The sequence below is a fragment of the Vombatus ursinus genome, unplaced genomic scaffold, assembly GCF_900497805.2.
Source record: "Vombatus ursinus unplaced genomic scaffold, bare-nosed wombat genome assembly UNPS02014177.1, whole genome shotgun sequence".
NCBI lineage: Eukaryota > Metazoa > Chordata > Mammalia > Diprotodontia > Vombatidae > Vombatus > Vombatus ursinus.
Window position 1 is genome coordinate 533,327 of NW_020953955.1, and position 12,399 is coordinate 545,725.

General features: G+C 38.9%; 1 protein-coding gene across 4 annotated transcripts in view; it reads left to right on the plus strand.

Moving 5' to 3' along the window:
- LOC114041693 (tigger transposable element-derived protein 1-like) overlaps positions 1–8,008 on the plus strand; it is a 14,484-nt gene extending 6,476 nt beyond the window's left edge. For 3 of the 4 annotated variants that reach the window (XM_027860275.1, XM_027860276.1, XM_027860277.1), the window contains one exon: positions 3,644–8,008. In XM_027860275.1, coding sequence (XP_027716076.1) covers positions 4,701–6,482 — 1,782 coding nt within the window. In that variant the 5' untranslated portion in view covers positions 3,644–4,700 and the 3' untranslated portion in view covers positions 6,483–8,008. The remainder of the gene's footprint in view (positions 1–3,643) is intronic. The other variant, XM_027860278.1, reaches the window with a different exon arrangement.
- The last annotated feature ends 4,391 nt before the right edge of the window (positions 8,009–12,399 follow it).

A 12,399-nucleotide genomic window follows, 5' to 3' on the forward strand; every position in this document is an offset into this window, starting at 1 on the left:
TTTCTTTCTTTCTTTCTTTCTTTCTTTCTTTCTTTCTTTCTTTCTTTCTTTCTTTCTTTTTTTAGGTAATAGAGTTAAGTGACTTGCCCAGGGTCACACAGCCAGTGAGTGTTATGTGTCTGAGACCAGATTTGAACTCAGGTCCTCTTGACCCTAAGGCCAGAGCTCTATCCACTGAGCCACCTAGCTACCCTTCCCTCTTTACTTTTCAACCAGCTACTGCAATTGCCTTCTGATTGGTCTCCCTACCAAATGTCCTTCCCACTACAATCCATCCTTTATTCAGCTGCCAACATGATTTTTCTAAAGTATAAATATAATCATATCATTCCCCTCATCAATGAACAGCAGTGGCTCCATATCACCTCTAGGATCAAATATAAACTCACCTATTTGACACTTAAAACTCTTCATAAGTTGACTCCTTCCTACCTTTCCAGTCTTTTTACATATTACTTCTCCCCACACATTTTGTGACCCAGTTACTTGGATCTACTGGGAGTTCTCAAACATGACATTCCAACTACATTCACAATGCCTTTGCACCGGCTGTCCCTCATGCCTGGAATACTTTCCCCCATCATCTCTGCCTCTTGGTTTCCCTGGATTCCTTCAAGACTCAGTTCAAAGCTCACCTTCTGCAGGAAGCCTTTCCAGGTCCTCCCAGATGCTAATCCCTTCTCTTTTCAGATTGCCTTCAGGGACTCTATACATGTCTTATATGTACATATAACCTCCTTGTTAGAGCGTACTCTCCTTAAGGGCATTTATTAGGTACCTACTATGTGCCAGGCATTGTGCTAAGCACTGGGGATACAAAAAGAGGCAAAAGATAGTTTCTATCTTCAAGGAGCTTACAATCTAATAGGAGCCAAATGTACACTTCTGTACAATCAGTAAGAAATTAGATGCATGCTCTAGTTAGACAATCACGAGAAACTCAGCATTATCAAAGATCACACTTGTAATGACATTAGCAAATCCGTGGGCCTCAGTTTCCTCATCTGTAAAATGAAGGGGTTGAACCAGACGACCTCTATAGTTCCCTCCAGGTCTAGATCTGCGATTATATGTTATTGATCTGATGCTAATAGTCATCAGTTCTATAATCAATTGCCTAAATACCTACAACATTAAAAAAAATATGAGAGAAAGAATAGATGATACATACATACATGGGGAATAGCTACATAGACAGATAGACAGACAGACCAACAGACAGTCCCAGCCCCCTGTAGGTTTATTAACTGAGGGAAATAAGCTTGCTATGGACAGAACGCAAACATGAAAGGAAGAAAGAACTCAGTGTTGAAGCATTTAGGTCGTAAACCATCCAAGGCTGAATGTCTATTTGAGGTAAGAAATAGGGAGGATGAATTCATCCTTGGATAGAGACCAGGGAAAAGGCTCAGGATATAAAGGAAAAAGATCTGTCTCCTGATAGATAACATGGTCAAAGGCTATGAACAGGCAATTCTCAAGGAGGAAATCCAAGCTATCAACAACCAGATGAAAACAATTCAATCTCTGAGAATAAGAGAAATGCACATCAGAGCAACTAGGAAATTCCACTTCACATCTATCAGATTGTCAAAGCTGATAAAAGAAGAAAAATGGTAATTATTGGAGAGACTGTAGGAAGGTACTACTGTACTGTCAAGACAAGTCAGTAAACATTTATTAAGCTTGTACTGTGTGCCAGGCCCTGTGCTAAATTACAAAAAAACAAAACAAAACAAAACAAAAACCCCACAAAAGACAGTCCTTGCCCTCAAGGAGCCCATAATCTGATGGAGGAGGCAATATGCAAACCACCACCGTACAAACAAGATATATACAGGATAAATTGCATATAATCTCAGGGAGAAGACATTAGAATTAAGGAATGATTAAGAAAAAATTCTTGCAAAAGGCAGGATTTTAGTTGAGATTTGAAGGAATCCAAGGAAGATGTGAAGACAGAGAGGGAAAGAATTCCAGGCACAAATGGAGCTATGAATTGTTTCAGCTATCCTTGAAAACACTTTGCACCCCAAAACCACTAAACTGTCTATACCCTTTGTCCTGCAATAATGCTGTTAACTGTATACCCTAAGGAGGTTGATGACAGAGGTGGGTATATCTAAGAATATTAATTACATGGAGAAAAACAAAATGCTAAATAAAAATTTTTTTAAAGAATATTAATCACAGCACTTTTCATTGTAATAGAAAACTGGAGGCTCCGATTCGTAGAATCTAGCCAATAGCCCATAGATGTTCAGATTCCTTAAGAGTCTAGCTAATATGGCAAATCATCAATAAACCTTGTTTTTGGCTGCCAGAAGGCTTGGGTCGAATTCTTTCAGACAGGAGCCAGGTGTTGTGATTTTGGGATTCCAGGACCCCTAACCTCTAGACCTCATCACTATACTTATTGAACAGTTCTAAGTCAAGAGCTTCCCAACTGGCCTGAATGAAGCCTGGTCCAGAACATGAGACTAACTTCTGTTAAGGGTGAACCATGAGAAGTGGTTACACACACATATATACAGACAGGAAAGAAGAAAGAAAAGATGGATGAAGGTGCAATAGTCTGAAGTTCACAGAAGAATTTTGGAGAATCACGTTGTGCCTAGCTCTATTCAATAATGTTGAGTAATAAAGAAATATTTCAGAAAAGGTAAAAAAAAAGAAAGAAAGAAAACTGGAAACAAAATAGGTGTCCATGAATTGAGAAATGACTGAACAAATTATGGTGTAGATGAACATAACAGGATTTCAATATGCCATAGGAAATAATGGATATGGTAGATTCAGAGAAACATGGAAAGATATGAATGATTTGATACTGAGTGAAATAAGCAGAACCAGGAGAACAATTTATACAATGACTATAAAAATGAAGTAAAGAAAAACAACTTTGAAAGCAATCAGAGCTCTACCCAAAAAAGTGAGCAGTCATGACTTCAAAAGACTGAGGAAGAAATGTATCACTCACTTTTGCACAAAGAGTTGGTGAACAGAAGGAGATATACATTCTCTGACGTGACCCGTATGTTGATTTAGTTTTGCCTGACTATACATATTTGTTACAAGAAAGAATTTCTACTGGGGAGGAGGTTGGGTGAGGGAGAGAGCTAGTTATATTAGTATGTAGTGATAGACATGGGGAGAAAAAAGCATTATTTAAGAAAAAAAAATTTAGTTTAAAAACATTTTAAATGTCTTTAAGAGTTCCAGGTCTAGACTGAGCAGGTCTAGGGAAACTGATAAATCTCTTCTGGTCATATGACCATAGATTTATAGCTGCAAAAGACTTTAGAAACCATCTAATCTACCCTCCTTCATTTTTAGATGAAGAAACTGAGGTTCAGAAAAGTTAAGAAACTTTCCCAAGGTCACAGAAGTAGTAAAAAGTAGAGAGGAAATTAAACTCCAGTCCTCAGACTCTAAATACATTCCTTTTCCAGGCATTCATACTGGGAAGGTTCTGTACTTTACCTGGTTCTGAAAAAAAAAAAAGATGGGATTAGATATATCTAGAGTGTGTGTGTGTGTGTGTGTGTGTGTGTGTGTGTGTGTGTGTGTTTCCTGCCTCAGTAATTATTTGGTGGAATTTGTGAATTTATATGTTTCAATTTCATTCATCTCTTTATTCCAGCTGAAGACTGGAGAAAAATGAGGAGGGTTATCAGCTGAAATGTCTCATGTATGAGGACTCTCAAGGGATTGGGAAGGTCTTAAGAGGAGAAGAAAGTTCCTGGACTTTTGGAAGAACCCATGTGAGTCAGTGCACTTCAGAAAAGCAGCAGGGGAAAGTGTTAGGGAACAGGCAGAAAAAAATCCATCCCCAAGATAAGGGATCTGGGGAACCTCATTTTAATGACCCTAAAACTAGACCAAGTTTTGAGAAAGCCTCTCTCTTTAGTGAATGTGGGAAATCTTAAGGGAGCATTCCAATCCTAAAAAGTATCCAAAAATCCATCCAGGGGAGAATGCTACAATTGTGTGGAATGTGGAAAAGGGCTCACTTACAGATACTTGTACAGTCATCATCTTAGAATCCCTGCCAAGGGGGGGGTGGATAACCCAAAACCTATAAAAGCCCTGAGAGTGAGAACTCCTTTAATGAGAACTCCAACATCAAAAAATCCAAAGAGGGAGAGAAACCCTACTTTCTATCTTGCACTAAGTGTGGAGATCAGTTCTATGTGAAATCATCCCTCATCACCCACCAAAGAATCCACACAGGAGAGATATCCTATAAATGTCCCCAGTGTGAGAAAAGCTTTACTCACCATACAACACTTATTAAATGTCAAAGGACCCACACTGGAGAAAAACCATATACAGTCAGTTCTGCTATAGCTCTTGTTTTGAAAATGGGAATTTGTTCCAATATGATTGCTGTATTAGGCAACCGTTTGAGCATAATGCTAATTTTAGTTTGCTTATGTGCAATTTCATCCACAAGAAACAGCTAGAATGCAGAAAACTGCACCCAGCTGAACTGAGCCGTGGAGGAACAAAACACACTCACCTTAAATATCTATGAGTTACTTCAGTTCACCTTGTGTTATCCTATAAGATTGTGTTTTACTGTATTTTTTTATTTGTGAACTTTTCTATACACACACACACACACACACTCACACACACACACACACACACACACACACACACATATATATATAAAACACTCATTCCACATCCCAAACATGTCTAAGCGTCCTGGTTCAAAACCATCAAGCCATGGATGCAAAAGAAAAACTTTCAGTATTGAGGAGAAGCTTGAAATAATAAAACGTTTTGAAAGAAATGAAAGAACATGTGATATCGCCAGAGCAACAGGCATCAAGGAATCTACGTTGAGGGCCATCAGAGACAACGCCGTGAGAATAAAGGAAACATCTATGACCGGAACAACTACGATTTCTGCAAAGTCAGTAAGAATAAGGCCTAAAGAAATAGCAGAAATGGAAAGATTGTTGAGCATATGGATCGAAGGGAAAAAGTCGAGAACCACCTTCCTCACCATCAAAGGGAAAGCACTTTCTATATATGCAGACCTTAAGAGGAAATCTCCAAATCCTGCAGAAGTGGCGCCTTTTAGGGCGAGCTGTGGTTGGTTCAGTGGCTTCAAACATCGCTACAATTTCTGTAACCTCCAATTCTCCAGGGAAGCCTCTAGAGCAGAGCAGAAAGCCGCCAAAGAATTTCCAGCAGTCATACAGAAATTAATTAAAGAAGAAGGCTATACATTGGACCAAATTTTCAATTTTGACGAAACGATTATCTATTATAAACGCATGCCTCGAAGGACCTACATCCCAAAGGCGGAAAAACACGCCCAAGGATATAAGGCTTCGAAAGACCGCTTAACGGTGATGTTCGGGGCCAACGCCAGTGGAGACTTGAAGCTAAAGCCGGTGGTGGTTTATCGCTCTGACAACCCACGAGCCTTGAAAGGCATTGTTAAAGCCAGCCTCGGTGTTCATTACCGCTATAGCAAGAAAGGATGGATGACTGCCCAAATCTGCATTGATATTTTTGCGGAATTCTTCCCTGTTATAGAGTATTATTGTAAGAAAAAGAACTTGGCTTTTAAAATTCTGATAATTATTGATAATGCACCAAGCCATCCCCCGACAATAGCTGAACTCAATCCGAAAGTCAAATTCGTCTTTTTGCCTCAAGAAATCACCTCTCTGATACAGCCCCTTGATCAAGGTGTGATTGCCCTGTTTAAGGCTTACTATCTAAAGAGAACATTTAAAATGTTAATTGCAGCTACGGGAGGCGAGAATGCAGAAACTGCTACAGAATTTTGGAAGAGAGTTAATATCAAAATGGCCATTGATATCATTGTAGAAGCCTGGAATGATGTCACCAAAGAATGTTTGCATCGTGTGTGGAAGAAAATGCTCCCTAACCTGATTCATAATTTTGAAGAATGTGAACCTTCAGAGCAATTTAAAAAAATCAGAGCAAGCTGTGTTGATCTGGCGAAACAAATTGGATTCGAGGAGGTGGAAGATGAAGATATAGAAGAGTTTCTGGAGCCTCACTCGAATGATCTGACCACAGAAGACTTACAACAACTTGCTGATGGCCAAGTGGAAGCAGAAGATGAGGAAGATGACGATGACGATGACGATAACGAGAGCCAGAAGGCCACACCACGACAGCTTGACACATCCCAGTTATCAGGTGTTTTAAGTGTTATTGAGAAACAGTTGCAATGGCTCGAAGATAACGACTATAATGCTGAACGCAGCAGAATAGTGGTGCATGGCATCCGCACAAATTTGGAACCATACAGGCAGCTTCTGTATGAAAGGAGGAGGCTAGCGAAGCAGCAGAAATTGGATATATACTTTAAGCTAATACAGAAGAGATATCTAGAGGACCAGCCACACCCATCCACATCTGGTGTTACAACTTCCAGATCGGTTTCAGATAAAACCCCTTCTACCACCTCACAAGCTGCAACTCTTTGAAAGCTCACTTCTGCATGAAAGCTTCACATCATTGTCAAGGTAAAGTACCATATTTATCACATTTCTTTTGATGCAGAACCGTAGGCAGAGAAAGGCTGGTTCAAATCCATGCATTGCACTCCCTTAGCTCTGGCCCCTATGGCAAATGAGGTACGGGATCAGCAGTAATCCAAGGTTGTGGAGCCCACCATTATCTATTGTAGTCTTTATATAGTTCTTAACCACTTGACATGTATAAAAACCATGCTAATCTTTTAAATAAGTTCCTACCTTTTTACATGTGTCACTGATGAAGTGGTTTTCTTTTAGTGTTGTACTCCTAACCCCATTTCCCCCATAGCCCTGTGGCTTTTATTACACAATTTTGCATAGTGTGGTTTTTTTTAGGAATACACATATTGCATTATAGCAGAACTGACTGTACATGCCCTGGCTGAAAGATAACCTTCATTCATTGGTTGGATCTCATCAAACACCAGAGAAGCCACATTGGGAAGAAATCCTATAGGTGTCCTACTGTAATAAAACTCCAGCCTCAACTCCAAGCTCCTAAGGCACCAGAGACTTCAAAGAGCTAAGAAAACTTATAAATGTTCTGAATATGAGGATGGCTTTGGACAGAGAGTTGAAGCTGCTGAACATATCAAGACACACAGACTGAAAAAAAAAATTGTCCATGGGTCCGTGCCAACAGAAGTATATCCGACCTCATGGTCTCCAGTGTTTCTAGTGGCGATTGATTCCTTTCTGGCTCTCAGATGTGACTAAGAAGTTAGCTGTAAAATAAACATGATTTTAATGGTTTTCCTAGGGAAAAACATCACTAAAGCAAGTCTCCATCTCAAACAAACCACCTTACAGAGGCTCAGCATGGTGACCATACACAATCTTCTTTTACAACATTGACCCACTTTCCAGAATCTCCCAACCTATAGCATTGTCAGGTTTCATTTCCTGAATGTTGGGATGGGCAAAATGAATTTTCTTCTGTCAATTTTAAGGATGATGATTTGAAATAACTGAAATGTCTTAGAAGTCACAAAGACTGAAGTTCTTAAAAGACAATACTGAATGAAATGGGTAATATTCTTGGATCATTGTCCTTCCAGATCCCCTCTCCAAGGACTCGGGAATGAGGAATTAATCCTTTCACTATGCTTGTCATTGGTCAGAACTTTATTAGAGCACTGTGTACAGAAATATGTAGAGTGCCACTGTTTTTTTAAATAAATAAACTGGAGAAGGTTAAGAGAGAACAAAGTGATAAGAAAGGAAAAGTAGATTCTATATGGACAGGAGAAAGGATTTGAGAATATTCAATTTGCAGAAGAGAAAGGTAAAGGAAAACATTGTCCATTTTAAGTACATGAAGGATTACAAGAGAACTGGAATGGATCTTAGAGGTTTTACATGCCTGGAATGGATTCTTTCCCTATCTCCACTTCATAGAGTTCCTCTTTTCCTTTAAGACTAAGCTGAAGGCTGAACCTGAAGTTAGGAAGACCCAAGTTCAAATACAGCCTCAGATGCTCACCAGCTGGGTGACTCTCAGCAAGTCACTTAACCTCTATCTGCCTCAGATTCCTCATCTGTAAAATCTGTAAAATAGAAACAATAGCAGCACCTGCCTCTTAGGGTTGGGAGGATAAAATGAGAAAATATTTGTAAAGTGCTTTGAAAACATTAAAGTGTTATATAAATTTTAGTCATTATTATCTTATGCATGAAGATTTTCTTTATCCCCCAACTGATAATGCCCTCCCTCCCAAAATCCTTAATACTTAATTTCTCTACTTATAAAGTTAAGTAATTTATACTTAACTTTCTTTTAATAATTTGTATTATAAATTTTATATTTGTGGTGTATATATTTTGTATCTATTTGGTTTTTTCCCCCCATTAGAAGGAAAGCTCCTTCAGATCAAGGGTTGTTTCATTCTTTGAAATTGTATTCCTAACACCTCACATAGTGCTTGGCACATAGTAGGTGCTTAATAAATACTCATTGATTGATCACAGGTTGATTCCAACTCTTTCACTTTACAGATTCTGTAACTGAGACCCAGAGTTGCCTAGCTAGTAAGTATATTAGGCCAGATTTAAACCTAAGTCTTCCTGGCTCCTCTGTCCTCTACAACACACTGCATCTATGATGGGTATAACCCTCAGCACCCGTTCTCTGTCTCCATAGAGTCCAGGATAAGAGCAAATGGGCTTTCATCAATTGGGGAATGGCTAAACAAGTTATGATATGTGAATGTGATGGAATACTACTATGCTGTAAGAAATGATGAAGGGCAAGGTTTTAGGGAAACTTAGAAAGACTTGTATGAACAGATGCAAAGTGAAGCGAGCAGACCTAGGAGAAAAGTTGATACATTAACAACAATATTGCAAAGATAATGTTGAAAGACTTAGAAACTCTGATCAATACAATGACCAAGCACAATCCAAAGGATTCATGATAAAATGTGCTAGCCAATCAGTCAATAAATATTTAGTAAGCACCTACTGTATTACAGGCACTGTGCCTCCAGATAGAGAGCTGATGGACTCAGTGCAGATTTTCTTTCTTTTTGGATGTGGCTAATGTAGGAATTTATTTTGCTTCACTATACACTGTTGTGACAGGTTTTGTTTTTTCTCTTCCTCTCAATGAGTGGGGAAAGGGAGGTGGGAATGAGAGAATCTGAAAATAAAAATAAAGATGAAATTAAAAAATAAAAACACTTTTTAAAAGCTTTTTAAAAAGGAACAAATGAGCTTAAGTTACATTGAGAGAGTCTTAAATGAACATAAGGAAACACTTTTGACTATCAGCATGACTAACCACTGGCACAGAAAAGAGAGTGGTTGGACTTCCTTGCTTCCTTCCTTCCATGGAAACCTTTTCAAATAAGCTAGACGTTAACCTGTTAAGCATTCTTCCTTTCTGAGAGCAGGGGGAGACTTTCTGAGATCCTTCTGTATTCTTTGGTTTTATAATTTAAGAACAGTGGGATGGTTCAGATTTAAAAGAATAAAATCATTCCGCACTTGATAAAGTCAAAAGATATGGACAGCAAGTTCTCAGAGGGAGAAATCCATGCTATCAATAGCCATATTTAAAAATTGTTCCAAATCACTAAGAATTAGAGAAGTGAAAATTAAAGTGATTCTGAAGTTCCACTTTGCACCTATAAGATTAGTAAAGATGACAAAAATGAAAAATGACAAATGTTGGAGAGATTGCAGGAAAATAAGTACATTAATCCACTGTTGGTAGAGCTTTGGTTACTCTGGAAATCAATCTGGAACTATGCCCCAAAAAGCCACTAAACTGTGCACGCCCTTTGACCCAATGATATCATGACTACCCTACCCCAAGGAAATCAAAGAAAGAAGAGAACCCATTTGCACACAAAAAAAGTTAACTATTTTTTATAATAGCAAAAATCTAGAAACTAACTTATTGGGGAATGACTGAAAAAATTATGGCATATGAATGTAATGGAATATTATTATAGCATTAGAAGTGATAAAATGGATAATTTCAGAGAAACCTGAGAAGACTTATATGAACTGATGCAGAGTGAGCAAAACCAGGAAAGCACATTATATAACAACATTCTAAAGACAAATGACTTTAAAAGACTTAAAAACTGATCAGTACAATAGTCAGTCAAAATTGCAGAAGAACTGATGATGAGGCATACTATTTATTTCCTGAGAGGGAAATAAGGAACTCAAGACACAGAACCAGACATATTTTTGGACATAGAAAATGGGAGAATTTGTTTTGCTTGACTATGCAGATTTGTTACAAGGACTTTGCTTTTTATCCACCCCCACCCCCAATGTTGAGAGCGAATGTAGGAAGAAGAGACAATAATTTTTTGTTAATTGAAAAAAAAAATGGAACGCAGTTGCCAGACCCTCAAAAAGACAGTGCAAATGACTTTCTGAAAAGACCATGACTCCAACAGAAAGTCTTACTCTTTCTCAGAATGTGAGGAGGATGTGCTTACTTCCTTCAGGTTAAGGAGAGTGATAGCTAGCAGGAATCCTAGAGCTGGTAATCCATTCAACTTTGGTTGGGATACACATCTAGGAGGTCCCCATATTTGCTGGACTCACTGTAGTAACTGCTTTAAAATGGATGTGGATGTGAAGAGTGGTAGAGTTGGAATCTGGGTGGTGATGAGCAGCTGTCTGGGGACAGCTAGGTGGTACAGTAGATAGAGCACTGGCCCTGGAGTCAGGAGGACCTGAGTTCAAATCTGGTCTCAGATCAGACACTTGACACTTACTAGCTGTGTGACCTTGGGAGAGTCACTTAACCCCAATTGCCTAGAAAAAAAAAAAAGATGAGCAGCTGTCTGGATATTGATAAGGGGAAATCAACATGGAATAGTGAAAATAGTGATGGACTTGGAGTCAGAACACCTGGGTTCAAATCCCAGCCCAGATAATTATTAGTTGTGTGATTTTAGGCAAGTCACTTCCCCTCTATGAACCTCATTTTCCTTACCTAAGAAATGGGAATAATACTTGCATTCTCCAACTCACAGTGTTGTTGTGAGAAAGGTGTTTTATTAACCTCAAAGCACTTAAAGAAATTTGAGTTATGATTCTGATAATCATCAGAGGTCAACCTTCTTAACCTGTTGCTGAGTTTACCTTTCATTCATGGTATTTGTCAGTTTGTCCTCATAAATCCTGGGGCCAGTCAGTATAGCTTAATAGATTCCCCAAGGGAGGGAAGAAGGAAAGAGGAAAGAAATTAAGAGAGCTTCCTATCCCTTTTTGGCTGACTTCTGCAGATTATTAAAAACCATTGGACCCTACCTACTCCTTCCCTGAGCCTTTTGAAATCTGCTCTTCCAATAACAGACTGTGCCTGGCTTTCTTCTTCTCTCTCATAATGGAATTGTCACTTTCCCCCGAAGTAGCCATCATTTCCACCCCAGGAACTACTTCCTCCTTATTGGTCAGAACTAGATTCAGAATAACAGTTCTCTTTGGCACTTCCTCCATTTTTTAAAAGGACAGACAAATCTGGGCAAGTCAGAAATTTCTAAGCTCCTTGGTTTGGCTTTCATCGGGGGAGCACTCCAAAGGATACCTAGGCAATTGAAGTCCTCTGTTGCTGTTATATCACACCTCCATTCTCAGTTTCCGATCTGTTCTCCAAACTCTTCTTCTAATTTCTTCCTGTATTCAAACATTCTGTAGCATATTCCCTTAACAATATAGTTTCTGTTTCTCCCCCATGTTGATTTCTCTCCAAATATTCTCTGCTATGGTTCTTGAATTTTCCTCATATCTTCATATTTAATGCTATTATGTCCCTGTCCCTTTTAGTCTATTTCTTTGTGATAAGACATATCCTTCCAGAGCCACATTCCAGTTGAGACCCTTTCCAACAAGGCACAATGATGCTTATGAGCAACTTTGCCTGCTTGCATTGGGATCTCTAATTCACCCAGTTCCTTATGCATTCGTGCATTTGTATGTCAGCGCCTGAAATAAGTCAGGCAAACTATCTCGTGTTATCATAGGATCTTAGAGCTACAGCTGGGAAAGCCCACGGGAGTCATCTAAGCCAACCATCTCATTTTACAGATGAGGAAATTGAAACCCAGGGAAGACACATGACTTGCCCAAGGCCACTCAGGTATTACTGGCCCTCTTCTTCTACAATTCTTCCTATGTTATACCTGCTCCTGTCTCTGGTACCAGGCTTGGGAGATATTTGTGTGAAATTTTCTTCTTCTCTCCCCCCTTTCCCATTAAAAATTCTCTTGATCAGATTAGAAATGTTTTTACAGATCACTGCTAAGTATATTCCATCCTAGGTCAAATACTTATTATTCCTGTATTTTAAACTAACTGTGATCCAGAAATCTATTCCCTATCCTCAGACACCATCTTCTTA